General features: G+C 38.7%; 1 protein-coding gene and 1 non-coding gene across 9 annotated transcripts in view; one reads left to right on the plus strand and one right to left on the minus strand.

Annotated features, from left to right (window-relative positions):
• LOC111246579 (lysosome membrane protein 2-like) overlaps nt 1-16,748 on the minus strand; it is a 48,771-nt gene that overhangs the window by 19,213 nt on the left and 12,810 nt on the right. For 7 of the 8 annotated variants that reach the window (XR_002671714.2, XR_015323443.1, XM_086983248.1 and 4 more), the window contains exon 2: nt 8,615-8,815. The exons of the other annotated variant lie outside the window; for it this stretch is intronic. Coding sequence is in view for 5 of the 7 variants with exons in the window: in XM_086983248.1 (XP_086839374.1) it covers nt 8,615-8,815 (201 nt within the window). In the remaining 2 variants the exon portion in view is untranslated. The remainder of the gene's footprint in view (nt 1-8,614; nt 8,816-16,748) is intronic. 8 annotated transcript variants of the gene reach the window in all.
• TRNAG-UCC (transfer RNA glycine (anticodon UCC)) lies at nt 14,527-14,598 on the plus strand. The gene has a single exon. It is a non-coding gene; the product is annotated as a tRNA-Gly (tRNA).

Here is a 16,748-nt window from a genome sequence, read left to right on the forward strand (position 1 = left end):
TTGATACACTCAAGGTCACACTTCAATTTAGCGTACAATTCGGTTGCCGACCATTCCCCAGATATTATAAACAAGCCGTTATGGCCGAATGCCAATGCTGCAATACGTACTCACGAATCAAAGTATACAAATAGGAACTGTATTGTTTGGTACGAGCCTCTTGTAGTGCTCCGCTTATTACGGTGCATAAGCTTCATTGTTCCTTACGCACGCATAATCACAACTAACAAATAGACTTCGTTGACGCGAGAGGGCATCTAAAGAACGGTTCGTTTTTTTAACCCTATTACCGATCATTTAGGGCAATTTAGAGCGCGTTTTTTTATTTTAACATGTAACAGCACTGATTAGTACAGCCGTTCATACGAATCGAATAGGAAATGAAACAACATCTTGAAATACTGAATTAAAATGATCCCGCCGTGCATAAAAACAATTTTTTGTAAATCATATGCTGATCATTCTATCAAACTGCGGCCATCTGTGTACTAGATAAGGGGGTGCTGGGTAAGTTCTGTTGTCTTTTCCTTGTCCTTGAGAACTGCCATCGTTAGTCTAAATTTCGGTTCATTCGACACATGGCGTTATGGTGTTGACTACGAACAATTGCAGAAGATCGTCTTTGTCGGACGCCCTGAAACTGCAAGGCTTCCTGCTTGATGTGTATCGCTTTCTACCATTCAGTGGACGTCCTCCGCGAATCCCCTTTACCTATTGAAGTGCACGGATTAGTTTGGTTATTGACAGGAAGGACAACACACAGGGCTTTTTTTGCATACCGCAAAGCCGGAAGACTGACACTGCGCTCTTTAGTCATCTTCCTTTTAACAACAGCATGTGCGCGCGCGCGCTATTCATTCCAAAAGCATATATTTTGGTCGTTTTATATCTTTTCTAGCGGGTCTTTGCCATTTACTCAGGTTGTCCTTATTGATGTTGTTTCTGCTGAGGGAAGAACATTTCCATAAAATCAGAACTGCCAAATTTACCAGCACAAAAACCTGGAGTAAGCTTATTTGCACCCTGCAGGCGGGAGGGTCGGATTGCTCTATTGATTTTCTTACTGCCAATTGTGGCCATCCGGGCCGTTTCTCATTAGAAACATATGCTCTTAATCGGTGCCAAATGTATATTGAACGTTGCACGAAAAGCGTTTCGTAATTTTACTATTCATGTAAGTACGTGGATGAAATCAAAATAGAAGGCAAAATAGAAATTCTACTACTTTGCAGAAAGCGGTTGTCTACGGTACATCTAGTGCATGAAGATGCGCCTTAAGCCACACCTGCTTCTGTAAACAAAGAATCTGTTTTTTTTGAGTAACTACATATAACCAATAGAAGTATTAGGGCGAAATAGTTATCGCACCAGTTATAGTTCTTTATATATTTAAATCAAATGGAAGTCTTGATTTGCTAGGGGCAAGCAGCCTGCAGCTTCAGCAAACTGTGAAAGAAACAAAAGAAAGATACTGTTCTACTCTCGTTATTCATGATTCCAGTATTGTCATCACTCGTCACACGACAGCGATTCATGTCGACTAATGGGCAATTCATTTTGCCCCTCTTGGTAATCGGTGACAATAATTCATGAATATTCGCATTAGCATTATTATTGCCATGATCATTACCGTTATTGCCTTTAGTAACAACTATAATTCAAGGATTTTTTTGCCTCATAATTTGCAACGGCGTATCCTCTCATGGACTCGATATGGAGCGAATATGCTTAACTTTGCAGTGTTGTCTAGGAGCGCTCAATTAAAATTTTTAAGTGGTAAACGTCTTCATTTTTAAGCATGAAAAAAGTTTTCACAGACATAAATTTTATCGGCAGTATACTCACTTGCTCTTGACTCTCGGCTCACTTGGATTTTTGCATCCATTTCGCGAATGGTGAACCTTACAACAGAGAGACACGTGAGTTCAAGCGGCGTTCACTGGCGCAGCTAAACGTGCTAGCTTTTGAAGTACTGCCATCTTTTTAACACTTTCTCTATGACAAACCAACCTGAGACCGTCGTATTTCACAGACGTTTCCATTTGCAGCTGGCATTTTAAGATACAATTTGCTTTTTCTTAAAATTGGTGTTTTTCTTTTTTAAAAAAAAAAACTCAGTTCTTTTTGGTCAGTCTGATTATAAGTATTTCTAAACTGCTTTATCGTTGAACCTCTACTATGATTCGAATCACACCGCAAAAGATATACAGAAATATTTACCCGTTTTACTTCTAATAATTATTCATACAGGAGATCATGAAAATTTTCGAAAATATATATGTTATTAATTTTTCAAATTCATTGAGGATAATAATTTATCCGGTTGACATTCAAATCTGAATGTCGATCGGATAAAATATTTACATTTTATTTTACCGTATACCGGATTTTTTATCGTATTTTTCCACGATGTTGTTGCTATTATTGGTAAATGTAGTTATTCTTTATTAAAAAAATGTGTTTAACCAATTCAATTTTCGTGTTTACCCTCCCTTCTCTCTCTCTATGTATATATATTTGAAGATAGATGACATTATTCCACAATGATTGGAAATTCTAGCTTTTCACATTTAGAAGAGGCTATTAAAAAAAAGTTTTTTGCGTCTAGCCAAACGTTGTTGTATTTACTGCGCTCGAAGTTTAAGCAGTGCCGTGACAAGTAAGCAAAGTATAGTGGATAGACTAGATAATACGAATATTATAAAAAATACCATTCTATTAATAAATGATGGTGAAATAATTGCTTTATATCTCTATTAATTAGCTCTAATGTTGCAGGAGGCCTTCTAGGCTGGTAGCACTCTGCCTTAAGTACGTTACGGTGAACTAGTAGTCATAACGATGTCAGTAAAGGCTTTACTATTTTAACGACGTATAAAAATATGGCGAGCCAGCAGAGAGGTGGGTTCTATGGGTCTAGCCAGTTATTGGTGGAGGGTACTTGTTAGTGGCAGTTATACTGGGCTAAGGGACGTCGGTCACATAGAAAATAAATGACTCTTCTCATGCCTGAGATTGCAGCAGTTCTGCCAAAAAAGTTAGAAACTTTGCCTTAACCGAATCCATAAGGGATAGTGGGTTTGAATTAGAACGTGGATACAGTTTATCTCGAACGTCTAATGGAATGCCTAACGCCGGTACCAGATGTGCAACTCAAAACATTGAGGATCTATCATTGTGTGGTAAAATTTAAAAGATATTCGTACTAGGAACAATGGGCCAGCCGCTTCTATTCATTGAAGTTCGATTACTTCAGTATGTCATCGTGAGTTCGACCATATGATTACGGAGCACGAGCAGAGGGCTAACTGCCAGAAATAAGCGAGATCGCAATGATACACTGGACTTTTTTTTTTCGTTTATAACGACTGAACCCACACTATAACCTAATACAGTTAACCCCTCGATAAAACCATTGACTAACTGTATGCGCTAGTTAAACGGATCCGTCGTAACCAGGGGAGCCTAGTTAACTTCGATGACGAAACCGGTAAATAGGAAAGCTACTGGCTAAAGGCGATCACTCTGTGACGGGTTAACCTACTACGAAAGTTTTACGCTCATATATGAATGATTTTTGGAAACTATAGTCCGGAACCACATGGGAAATTAATACATTCAATGATTTATTAACGTAGATAAGACACCGTCACTATATTATTGCTTGCTTTTAGTACTTTGCGAATGCTAACGGTGCTAACAGGTGGATCGAAAACCTAAATTACGGAAGCTGATCTGGACTGGATCCGACTTACCTAGGGTGAGCTTGTATACGCGGTGATGCCAAGGGTAATCGAAGTTGCTGCCTTACTATAGCTTGCTCTGGGTTCTTTTGATGTTCGCCCTTAGAACTTTTTTCGTCTCCATGTTGTCCAAATAGTTATAAACTTTTTTGCGACTAATGCGATCTGTTCCTACTAGTACTTAGCTGGCCATGTTCAGGAACGGTGGGATGCGACGGACAGGGGCTTATATTCTGGTTGGTTGTGCTGGCTGGACATGGTTCAGCTTCTGGCCAGACAAAGAATCATGTCAAGCCAACGCCAATCTAGGAATTTACTCGATATCATATACTAGCGCTAAGTCAAATGTCTATTAGAGTAGAAGCAATATTCTTTCCTAGGCGTAGGATGTGGCTACGCCGATACCTTAAATAGATGCAGGATTTGTCTACACTTTTTCGACACTGTTGATGTCAGATCAAGCCATGTTTTCTCTATGACCAGCTTCTTGTTCACGGTATCAAAACTGCCAGAGTAATTCTCTACATCTTAGACTTCTCCAATTATACTGGTGATTGCTACGGCATTTGTGGGATAAAACCGGCTACAGTCTGTGGGATGTTTCACAGATCACTTCCATTGGGATAAGTGTGCGTATATAAAAATTATTATCCGAAGATTTCTACAGAGGCTCATTATTTGGTTAGCGGAAACACGATTTCCTAAAATAGGAACAGTCTTAAGTTTAAGACTTGGATTCAGCTGACGGTTTCTAGGGCACGTTTACAGGAGTGTGATTAAAGGAACTGGAGTAAAAGATATTGAGTTTTTGATTCTTGACCGACGTTTGGTTAGGAAAGTCTGATAGTTTTAAAGGTCTCTTGGACTTTATGACGAATTTGTTTTGATTTAATTTTTTTTTCTATTTTTCAAAGATGAATTTTTTTGTTGTGCCTATTGAAACTATGGCGACAATTATGACTAACACCGCTGCTAAATTTTTTACTTGATACATGTAGATACTTTATTTTTCTATGCCTTTAGAGTAGTGGTTTTCCGTTCTTTCATGTAATGTACTATTTTTTATTGACATTTTTCAGAGATGCGTAGAATAGCAATAAAGTGCTGTCTATGATCTATATTGTCAAAAGTAGTTTGCCGCAGTTGGGTCGTAAATCTAGTATCCTGACGTGGTCCTGAATTCGACCCCAAGAATCCTTTATTGCAATTATTATTCCTAGGTGACCCGAAGTCTACGAAGAAATTAAGGCATCCAACTGCATTACGACCTGCAGTTGATCTCTCTAGCCATAAAGCATTGTGCGCTACTTAGAGAAAAACACACCGTTTTAAAATAATCTTAGATGGGTTAAATAATACAGTAACTGCTATACGAAACTCAATTGCTCCATTATTCAAAATGCTTGACGTCATGTTTCTTCGTTTTTACAAAGTTACATCGTGACGACTGTTTTACAAGTGCGCAATACGATTATGCATGGTTTTTTTTTTTCAATTTTTTCTTTGCTAGACTCACAAGAGTATTCGTTGTTGGCGCTTTAATGCGACTTATCGCAGAACAATGCCGAAATAACTTCACGTAGAAGTGTCTATCAGCAACTTTTAATAATTTTTCATGTATGACATACCGTTATTTCGGACTGAGTAGATTGCGCTAATATGAAATTGCTAGCTTACCAGGGAAAGAATTATCTGCTTGACAGGATGCACGGTAGGTTTTTATAGGTTTTTTTTTTTTATTGACCATTCACAGAGTCGACATCTTTGTCAGTAACATTGTTATAACATCCAGCAGTCTTTTTCCTTATGTTCTCGATGACCGTACGCGAAATTCATTCGCCTTATTGACAGGTCTCACATCAGACTACCTGCACGCTATAAAGGCTGCCATTGGAAACTAACGCAATGCAAAAGCCTGACCACTTAACTTAAATGAATTTTAAACATTGTTCGACGCGTATAGGTTACACTTCGCAAAGGTATCCTGTGCCTGTTGTATTTCCTTAATTGTCATATATTTAGAACGAGTCAAAAGCGTACGTACGAATTCGACGTATTGGTTGACTGTTACAGGCCTAATCCAGCAGGTCGATATCACCTATTGTTTTGATGTTCCAACCAGCGATGGTAGTAGCTGAGCGGCAACGCGAAGCAGACAACAACAGATGTCTTCGCCGATTCAGTCGTCAGGAATCGTAAACGTATACACATTGTTGACTTTATTCGGCCTCCACATGGGCCAGCTATCACAGTGACCCAAGGTTGAAGGTGCGCTTTCTACCCGTAAATATAATGTGCATGCTCATTGAATAAGTAAACGATCTTTGTTATCGTGACATTCCTTCCGCAACGTAAAGCTGTTTTTTTTTCAGCAAAATTGTAAGCGTATTTTTTAATGAGTAATAAAAAAAGTAATATAACGCTTCACACAAAAGCGTCCAAGTAGTGTGTGTTGGCTGTATAAATAGCGGTAATATAAACCTGTGCATGCGGTATATAAGTAGTGGGCTATATCTGAGGCGAATTAATTAAACAAATATTGTATTTATTGCATATTACGCATAAGGAGCATAAACCGGGGCCTATGCGTCTTTCTCACGAGGCACATAGCGGTCAGATTCTTTTGAAGTTTCTTTCACGGATGCCATACCTCATATTTATGTATTCCTAACGGCACTTCAGTAGGATATTTTTCGTAACTGCAGTAAATTCACGCCTTTCAATGTGCTTGGTCCTGCATTAACGGTTTCAATCCCTAGGCAGATTCCGTTTTCATTCGAAGCGGGACTCAGGTGAAACTATTTTTTTTTACTTGTATACTGCTCGCTCATGTTCCTGACTTTCGTTACGTACTCGGATAATGCTGATTTTTTCCAACCTGAAACATCCAATTGATTGTGTCGCAAACCTTAACTGGACGCTCCTCCTTTCAGCGTGTACTCTTTTCTCTCGAACGCGCAGCGCTTCGTGAGTCACAGTGTCCGAGTCACTTAGCACAGTTCTATTCTCAAATCTCACAAATATTCTTCCTCAGTGAGGACTTCGATCGAATTGGCTCGCTTTGATTTAACAGAATTTGCCAATACAATCTTCATTGCAATTGTGATGTCTTTGTGTGTTGTAAATAAGGAGGTGGAACTTATGCACTGTGAGCTTCATTATGGCTATGGCGATTACGTTTGTTGGCTTGTTCCCATCTGCCGTTGCTCGAGGCTGGGATTCAAATGGTTCAAAGATTTATGTTTGCTAACGCTGGCCTCTGCGTCTGCATAAATGATCTATATACATTATCTGGCAAAACCTTTTTCGAACTTGTTCCGATGAAAGCTGCAGGTCAACAGGTATACTAAGCATTTGTGGCAGCCAGTGCAATCTTCAGACTAGGCTGGCTGCTCTTTCATCTTGTACTTTTTGCGAATTCTTGATTATAACAGCCACGACCGTTGCTCCCTTAATATTTTCTCCTATATGATCAGCGAATAATCATCTTCGTTTTCGTTAACGTGTTATATAACGAGTCGACAATTTTCAGGGTCGTTTCATTCCAACGGGCCAAGCTACTTTTAGCAAGTTTTTGCTTTTTTCTGAACTTCGTAGATTCTGTCCTAGTCTTGTCAAATGCAACAACAAGCTGTCTAGGGCCATTAGCGCCTGTTGCAGGCGAAATCTACTTATGATGTACATTATGAGGTCATATGCATAAAGTACACATTAAGAGGGTTCTACTTGTATGTGAGTTGTAAATATGTGTAAATGTAAGTAAATATGTATGTGTAAGTAAATATGTGAGACCACGTTGACGCGTGTTTTTAACCCGATCGAAATCGAAAATCCTCTGGTTTCCAGCCCTTGGCGCTACTTCTTACTTATACCCCATGGGTGTCGTTATGTGATGTACGAAAAGTACTTAATAGGAAGTGTGGTCTGCCTTTTCTTTGAAAATTGCTATCATGGTACAGTCTCTCCATCCTATTGAACTTCGTGATTCAGTCGCGCAAGGGCTGAATAATGTAGTCTAATAGAACGCTAGCACAATTGCCCCTCTTACGCGTTCATTGTGCCCAAGTCGCGAGCTTGGTAATCAGGAAACTTGAAAACGTTATGCGCGACCTCGAACATTTCTGCGTCACTTTCTTGCACTCCCACTTGAGGCCTTTTGATGAGCAAAGTATGACAATTAAATCGGAATCGCATCTTTTAAACCCGTAATATTCCAGAAGTAGGTATCTACGACCATGGGGGAGATTGGAGAGCTTCGTTTGAAAGATCTGAGGTATCGAAGCTTACGAAGATGTAAACATATATGTACATTAGACTATCTGAATTTTAGTTTAGGGGGAGTGAAGAAAAATATGCCACCTGGTGCAAATCAATTCTCAGTTTACTTAATGAACACCAGTGGGCGTTACTGGATGTACTGGGTAATCAAGTGAACGCTGTTCGATTGTAATTAGTGCTGAATTTTGATTTTTATTCATCGAGATGATTAACATTTGTGTTTACTAACATATCGAACCTCGTTTCAACATGAGAAGGGAATATCTCGTGGCTTACATTCAGCTAGTTTTCAGTAATATGTTACAGTTGTCTTAGCAGGCCTTATAATGCTTTTTTTATTTATTTTTGTCAATACCTAGTATAGAACCCGTTTTGCCAGATTATTGACAACAGTGCTACCCATCTTGTGTCTAGTATTGCTCTGAGGTCCCTTAAACATTTGCGCTCAACAATACGCAAATAATCCTGAAGGTTTTAACGATCATAAGCTAAGTGGTTTCCGCTTAAGAGAAGTGTCAGCAATTGTATCTATGTTATATTTATTGGTTACGACACATAAAAAGTGTATTTGTTATATACCCTAGGATACGTACAACGTCCCTGTCGATGTGTGTGATGAGTTTGCGTCGCTTCTGAAGGTAAACGTACGGTCCGATCTCTTGCACTTGAGGCTTTTCTCCATTCGCAAACTCCTCCGGATTAGTTATATTAAACATAAATGCCGAAAAATAGATAGGAACAGCCACGTTTGCCCATCGTTTTAATGTTGAACCGTTTTCGACAAGGCGCATTTGCTGTAAAAACGAATCAAACAGAATAATTTTATGTAAATAAATTTGAAAATTAGGCCACTGTCTGTTGCTTGCAGACAATGGCGTGCTACCTACGGAACTTTCAAGATCAGTAAAAAAAAATGTAGTGCTTTTTGTAAACCAAAAGTAATCCGTAAGTGTCCTCCTGTTTTTTAATATACTACTCTGTATGGTCTTCAAAAGACCCTGAATATCGATCATCAATGGGCGTATGGGCAAACATTAACAGCTCGTGCAAAGTAAATGGTCGGCTTTTATAGGACAGGTAAACTTGAATAAGAGGTAAATTTATTAGACCGACCTTGGGACTTGAACCTCTCACATAAAAAGCGGTTCAAGTCATCATGTAGCGCAATTTAGCCCACACTCCCATGGTAGCTTAGCAGGTAATGTAATTGCATGCAAAGCACAGGAACACATTGTGGTATAGGTTCGAACCCGGGCAATGATACACTCGTTTCGTTGTGGGAGGCAGCCGGTCAACTATGTGATCGTACGTATAAGAATGATAACGGACGTAGAACTTTTGAAACAAAGCTTCGCCTATAAATGTTTGTGTGTTTTTCTATTCTACGAGTACGAGAAGATGACATAGGCTTTACGAGAATGCATTAGGTAGCAAAGGATCATCACGTTTAAAACAGAAGTCAACCACAAGGATGAACGGACGATGGGAAACCACCTGCTGTGTACCCTCGACGCTACTATTAGACACCTTCGCAGCCCCATAAAAAATGATCATTATTAAAAGAATTTGTATTATTTATAGATAACCATTCGCAATTTCGAAGGGAGAAGTAAGTGCCACACGACTCGACGCGAATAAATGGATCCAGCGTCGCACTGACTATGCGGCATCTAGTTCATCAGGAATTCAATTAAATGTTCATCAATCAGGTATCAACAAGTTCTCTGTAGGTTGGCGCTGTGAGAAATGCCAACAGACATGAACGGCTTGAGAGTAGGCGACTCATGGCTTCAGTGATTGCATTGTACCTATTAATGGTGCCAAGTGATCTCTAGTGCAGTTATGAGGAAAGTACGTAGGTCAAGGTTTTGCAGTTTGTGCTGGCGCAATCGATAATAATGTCTATAGTTTTTTAAATCCACGTGGTAGGTCTTCTGCCTAGTTCGGACAAACTTTTCCATTGTTCGCGACAAAAAACGTAGATGCTACACTATTTAGTTTCATACGAACCTCAATCTTTGCGTCAACAATGGTTACGTTATGTTCAGGATCTTTCCCTTTTTAAACAGGATTCGTATCAATATATCTAGCCATTTATTTCCTCAGCACATGCAATACCTACTCCATAGCGGCCTCACGAGTTCTTTCACGATTTTATTATCTCAGATCATGTTTGAACGATTTCTAAAGCGTCAATGTATTTACATTCATTGGTATTATTTTAGAAAATATACGTTTTAGTCATCGTCGAATGCCATCAAGGGATCCGGTCTGATTTCATGTAGCCAAAGCTGCCGATGCTCGCAACACTGAAACCACGTATATTTATTGCACCAGCAGCAATAACCGCTCGAATAGGAAGTCCTCAGCTGTAGCATTTCTAGATGCTTGACGCAAGCAACCTGTTGCACCAGTTAAATAGACCGGGACAAGGGCTTCGGTCCATGCAGTGTTTCATATAGTAATGAGCAGAAGATCGGAACCTTGAAGGGCATCATACGTTCATGGCTCATTTTTTTTTCTGCTGAAACGACAGCTCAGCCAGACCGCATTAGATCATGGTAAGCATACTGGTAAATTTTAGTATGAATGACGCGATTATCCAAAGCCGTAGTAGCTACCAAAGCTCCCACTAATGCAATCACGGACGATGTCTGCTCAACGGCAACACTGCGCTATTCAGCGGCGTCTGAACTTTGCCAATTTATTCCTTCGCAGTTACCGCACGCCGTGGGAATCCGTTCATGCTTGTTTCGATTTTTCGTTGATCCTCTTTTAGCATCGGCTTAGGATATACGACAACATTTTCGTGTGGCCCACCTTTTTTTCAACGATCAATTTTTTAGGCAAGTGATTTTTTCCTTGATCATCGTTTGTGAATATTTTTTAATCTTTCGGACTGTGTTTTTTACTATATACGTAAACATGAAAAACGACCTCTCCAGTCGTAGAAAGGAAATTGTCCGGAAGAGGCAAGAGAAACAGCGCTTTACCAATTGATATATACGGCAGTCTGTGGCGACAACATACCCTCTACAGTCAACACATTAGAGCTAGCAGAGGTAAACGTAGGGTTTTGATTTTTGTTGAATGCAATTTTAGCAAGAAATATCATGTAATTTTCAATATTTAAGACCTTCTTATTTAAAGGTATTATTATTAAAGGTATCCATGTTCAAGGAAAAATAGCCGATCAATGGTAATTCGAGCAAGCTAGTTATTCCGTAACGATCTCAATACAATCACAATGATCATTTATGCCCCTGATTATTTTTTATATGCGACAATAATTCGATTGCTCTAAGTAGCATGTTATATAATGTAATGTAACGTTCTACAGCGGATGAATAGTCAAAGATCATCCAAAGCTGTAAACAGTAGATAATTTGAAGTTTTGATTAAATTTAAGCGTTCGGCATGTATTATTAATTCCTTATAAATATGACTTACATTTGTACAAAAAAACGATTGGAGATATGGGAGCATCACGTCCTGTGGCTTCAAATGCTGCCTCCTTGTGTTAGAGAACAGACTGTACAATTGACATATCCCTTTTAATTGTGCTGCCCATCACTGAATAAAGCTCATATTTTAATAAGTAGCAAATCAGTCAAAGTTAGTTTTCTTGGCATAAATTCGCCCACCTATAAACTAGCGACCAGCAACGAAATGAAGATACGGAGATGTATATAAGCCGATTGTCACTGCATAACTAGCATATACCTAAAAAAAAATAAAATAAGAAAAATAAACAAAATAGGCACCTTATGTCAATTAATGAAGAAAAAATATGTATAATTCTGCACCTTTTACAGATAGCTTACAAATATCTAGGCGACATCGAACAGTCAGTATTGTGACGCTATCGCTGTAGAATAATATGTGCATTTAAATACTCGTCATCTACATTTATTTCTGCATATGGAGCACTGCTAATCCACCAATTTCTGACCTTAGCTTCAATTGTAGTCCTAGTTTTTCCTAAAACTATGCCTTCCTCGAGCAGCACCGCGCAGATCTTCAATTACGGAGCACTCTATTTGACACTTAAATGGAAGAGAGGCTAAAATGCGGGATGTACGTATGTACCTTTTACAGGTATCAATTTAGATTTTTGTGGCCTGCTGGCGAGTGAATCAAAATTTTTGGGAAACGGCAGCGGTTTGAAATATCCAGTGGTACTTTTTGCGAAAAACAGACAACAATTCAAAGCATTGCTAAAGAAATAAAGCCAAAATACTAAGTGATTTCTTCGCGTCCAACGCAAAAAAAAACATCGGAAATACGGCTAAGAATGTTTATTTTAAACTTTATTTAAGTTTGCACCTAACTTGTATCTTATACATTCAGTTAATAACTCTGCACGTAAGGCTATGGTGCATAAACAAAGGTGTACATTCAAGTAGTATTTTAGGTGCTGGCTAGATAAGCGTTATCAGTCCTAGATTCGGTTGCCGATATTAAATTAGGATTGTCTTGCACCATTAACATATTACTGCGTATAGCAAATAGTACAAACTCAGTTATTTAGAGTGCATACAGATATTCCTTTCCATACTGGATAACGTTGCCTCTAAATCGTCTAAAATCTATTGATTTGAAAAGGACAAGCGTTGACCTCTGTTGATATTTACCTAACTCAGTTTATTTCCGTCATGCGTTTTTGCTAGGCTATAGCAGTCATGCCAAGACATTTTACTGGAAGTTGAAATGTCTAATTTTTTCAAACATACTCAAGTTGTAGCGTAAACTTCATTCAGTTAAAATGTCATGTTTTATGCTTCTACTTTGTTAGCCTCTGTAACAATGTGGGGGTAACGAGATTATCTTAGAAGTCACAAAGATGTACGAAATTAAGCTATGCTCTGGATATTCCCTGTTCTATTCTGGGGGGGGTTAGATGTCGAGGACAATTTCATACGGCAATGTTACATTAAAACTCAAAACACTAACTCTTAATTGTTTCTAATGTAATGATACACAAACCCGACTGCACGACTACTTTCAAAAAATGCACAAGGTAACTTTACCGTCTTTAGGATTTGTATATTTATACAAATTGTCTATCTAAATCTGTCATTTCGCTGACGTCGGAGAATCATATCTATAACTCGTTTGCATGATTAGGAGACCATTACCCTATCAACCGATACACAAATTGAATAAGTTCAAAATACCTTAAAGAACAGTTTCACTTCCGAAGTCGTCTAGCTTTAGAACTTATTTGTTCTCAGCGAACTTTACGTTTAAGACACAAACGAGTTATCATCGATTTAGCTGCATTTCAGATACTTGCAGGCGAATAAGCCATTTCTATATATCACAACTAAGGATCCCGCATAGGTGGTCATCATTGTGACTATAAAAACAAACATCCTATTCACCTGCGCTAAGTATTATATCTGGCACTTAATCTAGCCTTGATAAGGTCAGCCAATACATACATCTTATAGCAGACTTTACATTATCAAACGACCCTAATAAAATCCTCTAAAAACATTTTTTCCGAAGTGTTTCATAGTACACAAACAGGTATGTACATATCTATGGTACGCATGCAAAACCACCTCAGTGCCGGACAATATAATGATATAATCTTAACACTGCGTATTCCTGGCTAGCAGTCATCTTATATGTATATCTGTAATGACGCTAGTTGATTTCCAAGTACTTGGCTTCCACGATTTTGGTAAATCTTTCTTCCCCCTGTCGTCTGCTTAAAAATATACCATCAGCATACTCACCTCTCAAACGGTTTTCGGTGAAAGATTATTATTCATCTTACGAAACCCGCCATATCACTAGACGCACGTCTATTATCGAAAACATTTTCTGTGTTTGCGAACTTCAATGAATAGACTACGTTAGGCAATGGATAATGTAACCAAGATGTATTGTTAATTAGGTAATCCTTGACGGCTATGGAGTTGAAAAAAAAACAATCAAATCTTCTTTCGTGATGTTCAGCAACGGTCGATCGAACTCACTTGTGACGCTACACTTGGCAAGGACAATGTATTATGCACTAGGACACCGACAATATCTGAGTCATCATCTGTATATGATTCCTGACCTAAATCAGTACCCAATACGTTTACCGTTTTACATAAACAAGTGACTTTTAGTACAGAAATAAAATTATCTGTTTTAGTTTTTCGCCAACGAATATGCCTCTGTTTGGATGGGTCATATACCTTCTTTTATTTTCTCTATATTGTTAAAGTTTATACCGTAACGTATAGAATCATGTACGCATGGAGTATTTAAATGTATTCTCTAAAGTTAAGCTGAATTGATTTTAATAGCGTTTTGTAAGACACGACAAGATTAACATGGCAATCTTATATAATCATTAAAGCTGTGTTACTACTAGGGTAGCATGCATATAATAAAAGCAAGCTTAATCCTCTCTTAATATCTATCAGTGTTTCTGCTTGCGTATGTTTAGAGAAGTTCCATATTTTCGTCCAGCTCAATTGACCGTAGTCATGTGACGGCCTATCAAGCGTCGGTGGTATAGTGGTTAGCATAGCTGCCTTCCAAGCAGTTGACCCGGGTTCGATTCCCGGCCGACGCACACTTTTATTACCTTGCACAGACTTAAACGGGCTGCGTTATTTTTTAAAACGTCTTAATTGTATTTATTATATTATGTCTAGATGGCTAAGGAATACTTTTCATGCTCACTTCGTCTCTCGCCTAAGTCACCTGTGTGATGTGATCAGTTGTTGCCAAAAATTTTGTGCTTGTTATGTCAGAGGCTTGGCGGGTCGATAATAACGGTATCAAGATTTTGTCAGCAAAAATTTCCCCATTCGTTTAGTGTATGCATATCCTTTCCCTGAATGGGTGCTTTTGTCTACTCACTGCATGGTCGTTTAATTGTCGAAAATGTTTTGGCAAAATTGTAATTGCTGATAAGTATGCGTAAATTCAGCATTGCGGATTAGCCTGAAGTGAATACTACATGGCGAATATGCCACGAACCGTTGGACAGATGTTAGTTTGTTTTATACATTTTACACGGGGGCAAGTTTGCTACTACAGCTACTAATGAATAGGGTATATAGAGAAATTCAAACTATTAACACTAAATTTGTAAGTTATAGCGATTTATATAGAGTAACGTAGTTTCCCTTAGAGTTGAGTCAAGATGGTTTCAGTATGTGTACCTTTTATTTTGTCCTAAGCTTCGAGAATCTTCAATGTTGAGATTTTATGTTGCGGTTATACTTTCGGCATTTTAAACATGCTAATCTTGACGTAGAACGCCGAACATGATACCGCTAGCAGCCTTTAAAAGAACCACAGCTACCGCCGTAAACCATCTGGTTACGGTTGCTTGCATACTATCAATGAACGACACACACCGAATGACCCATTTGAATGCCGTCGCCTCTGTCATTGTGAATAGAAACAAGATACCCCTTACACAAACCAAAACGTTTCCCTCCCCTAATTCCCTCAGACCCCCGAGCCGAAGCAACAGGTATAGACGGAAGGTTGCGCGTCTACGTTGGTTACCTCTTTCGCCGTTATCGCAATGTCAACAACGACAACTATTGCGAGAGCCGTAGCTGAGTTTCGCAGTATGAAGCAGTCGTTTGTTTTTCGCGTTTATGCTAGCGGGTTAGTATTTAAAGAGCGAGCTACCGGCAAAGAAGGTGAAGAAATAACAGACGATCCCACACTATCACAATGCCGTATGGAATATAACGTTGGGGTTCGTTGTTGCGTTGAACGATATAAACGAGCGGGTTTGATGTCATTGGGCTTCGTCAAATATTTGTAAAGAGCACTGTTTTTGGCCTTAAAAAACGTTTAAAAGTTCCTTCCCCACTTAATGCCGGTGTTTGAGTTTGAGTTATTCGCCAACAGATTAGGTTATTTACAAAGCAGTGATTATTGCTATTTCAGACCATCTACTTTCAATATGTTGTTTGCTGAAGGTCCTGTGTTATATATTGTTCAAATGTACTTAAAAGGTACTTTAAATGTACTTGAAATAATTTTTCATGAAAAACTATTTCAAGTTCAGGTCTTACCAAATAGGTTAGGTAACAGAGGCGCGTATATGGTGCTGACTTTCTGTCAATATCAAAAATCTGCGGAAGTAATTCAGCAAGCCTATGACGATCGCCTTGAAGGTCCCGTAGCTAAAATATGCAGACTCATTTAAAAATTGCCCCCCATCAATGCTGGCTCAAAACGATTTTCGCCAACTGTTAAAAACCAAATAGAGCACGCATTTTGAATCGAAAATGCCATCCCTGAATTTAGCAATCTAACCCCGAATAATATTCCCAAAATAGATTCCATTTTTTTTGGTGTCGCTAAACAGTGGCTAAGAAGCATTGGTAAGGTCCTTCTCTGCCAGGCGAACATGCCCATCTTTGGGGGGTTAGAATCACCAAGACACGAAAAACTCTAGAAAGCATTAATAATGATGATTAGCAATTATCTTTTTGGAAACCTGGTAAATCTTAATAGATGTTCGTCCTTGGCTTTGAAAACAGACAAAGCATTGAACTTGTATTTTCGGTATTTCTGCCGAACTGCCGGTTCGGCAGAAATACCGAAAACTGACTTTATTTTTATTTAAAATAATTCTGTGGCGAGGTAGGGCTCTGAGTGAATTCGATCGCGGTCTATTGTTAAAGCGCCCAACTGACCGTCAATGAGAAACAAAATAATCGATTGTTTTAAGCGTACGTAATCATTTATATA

The sequence above is a fragment of the Varroa destructor genome, unplaced genomic scaffold (assembly GCF_002443255.2).
Source record: "Varroa destructor unplaced genomic scaffold, Vdes_3.0 BEIS01000003.1, whole genome shotgun sequence".
NCBI lineage: Eukaryota > Metazoa > Arthropoda > Arachnida > Mesostigmata > Varroidae > Varroa > Varroa destructor.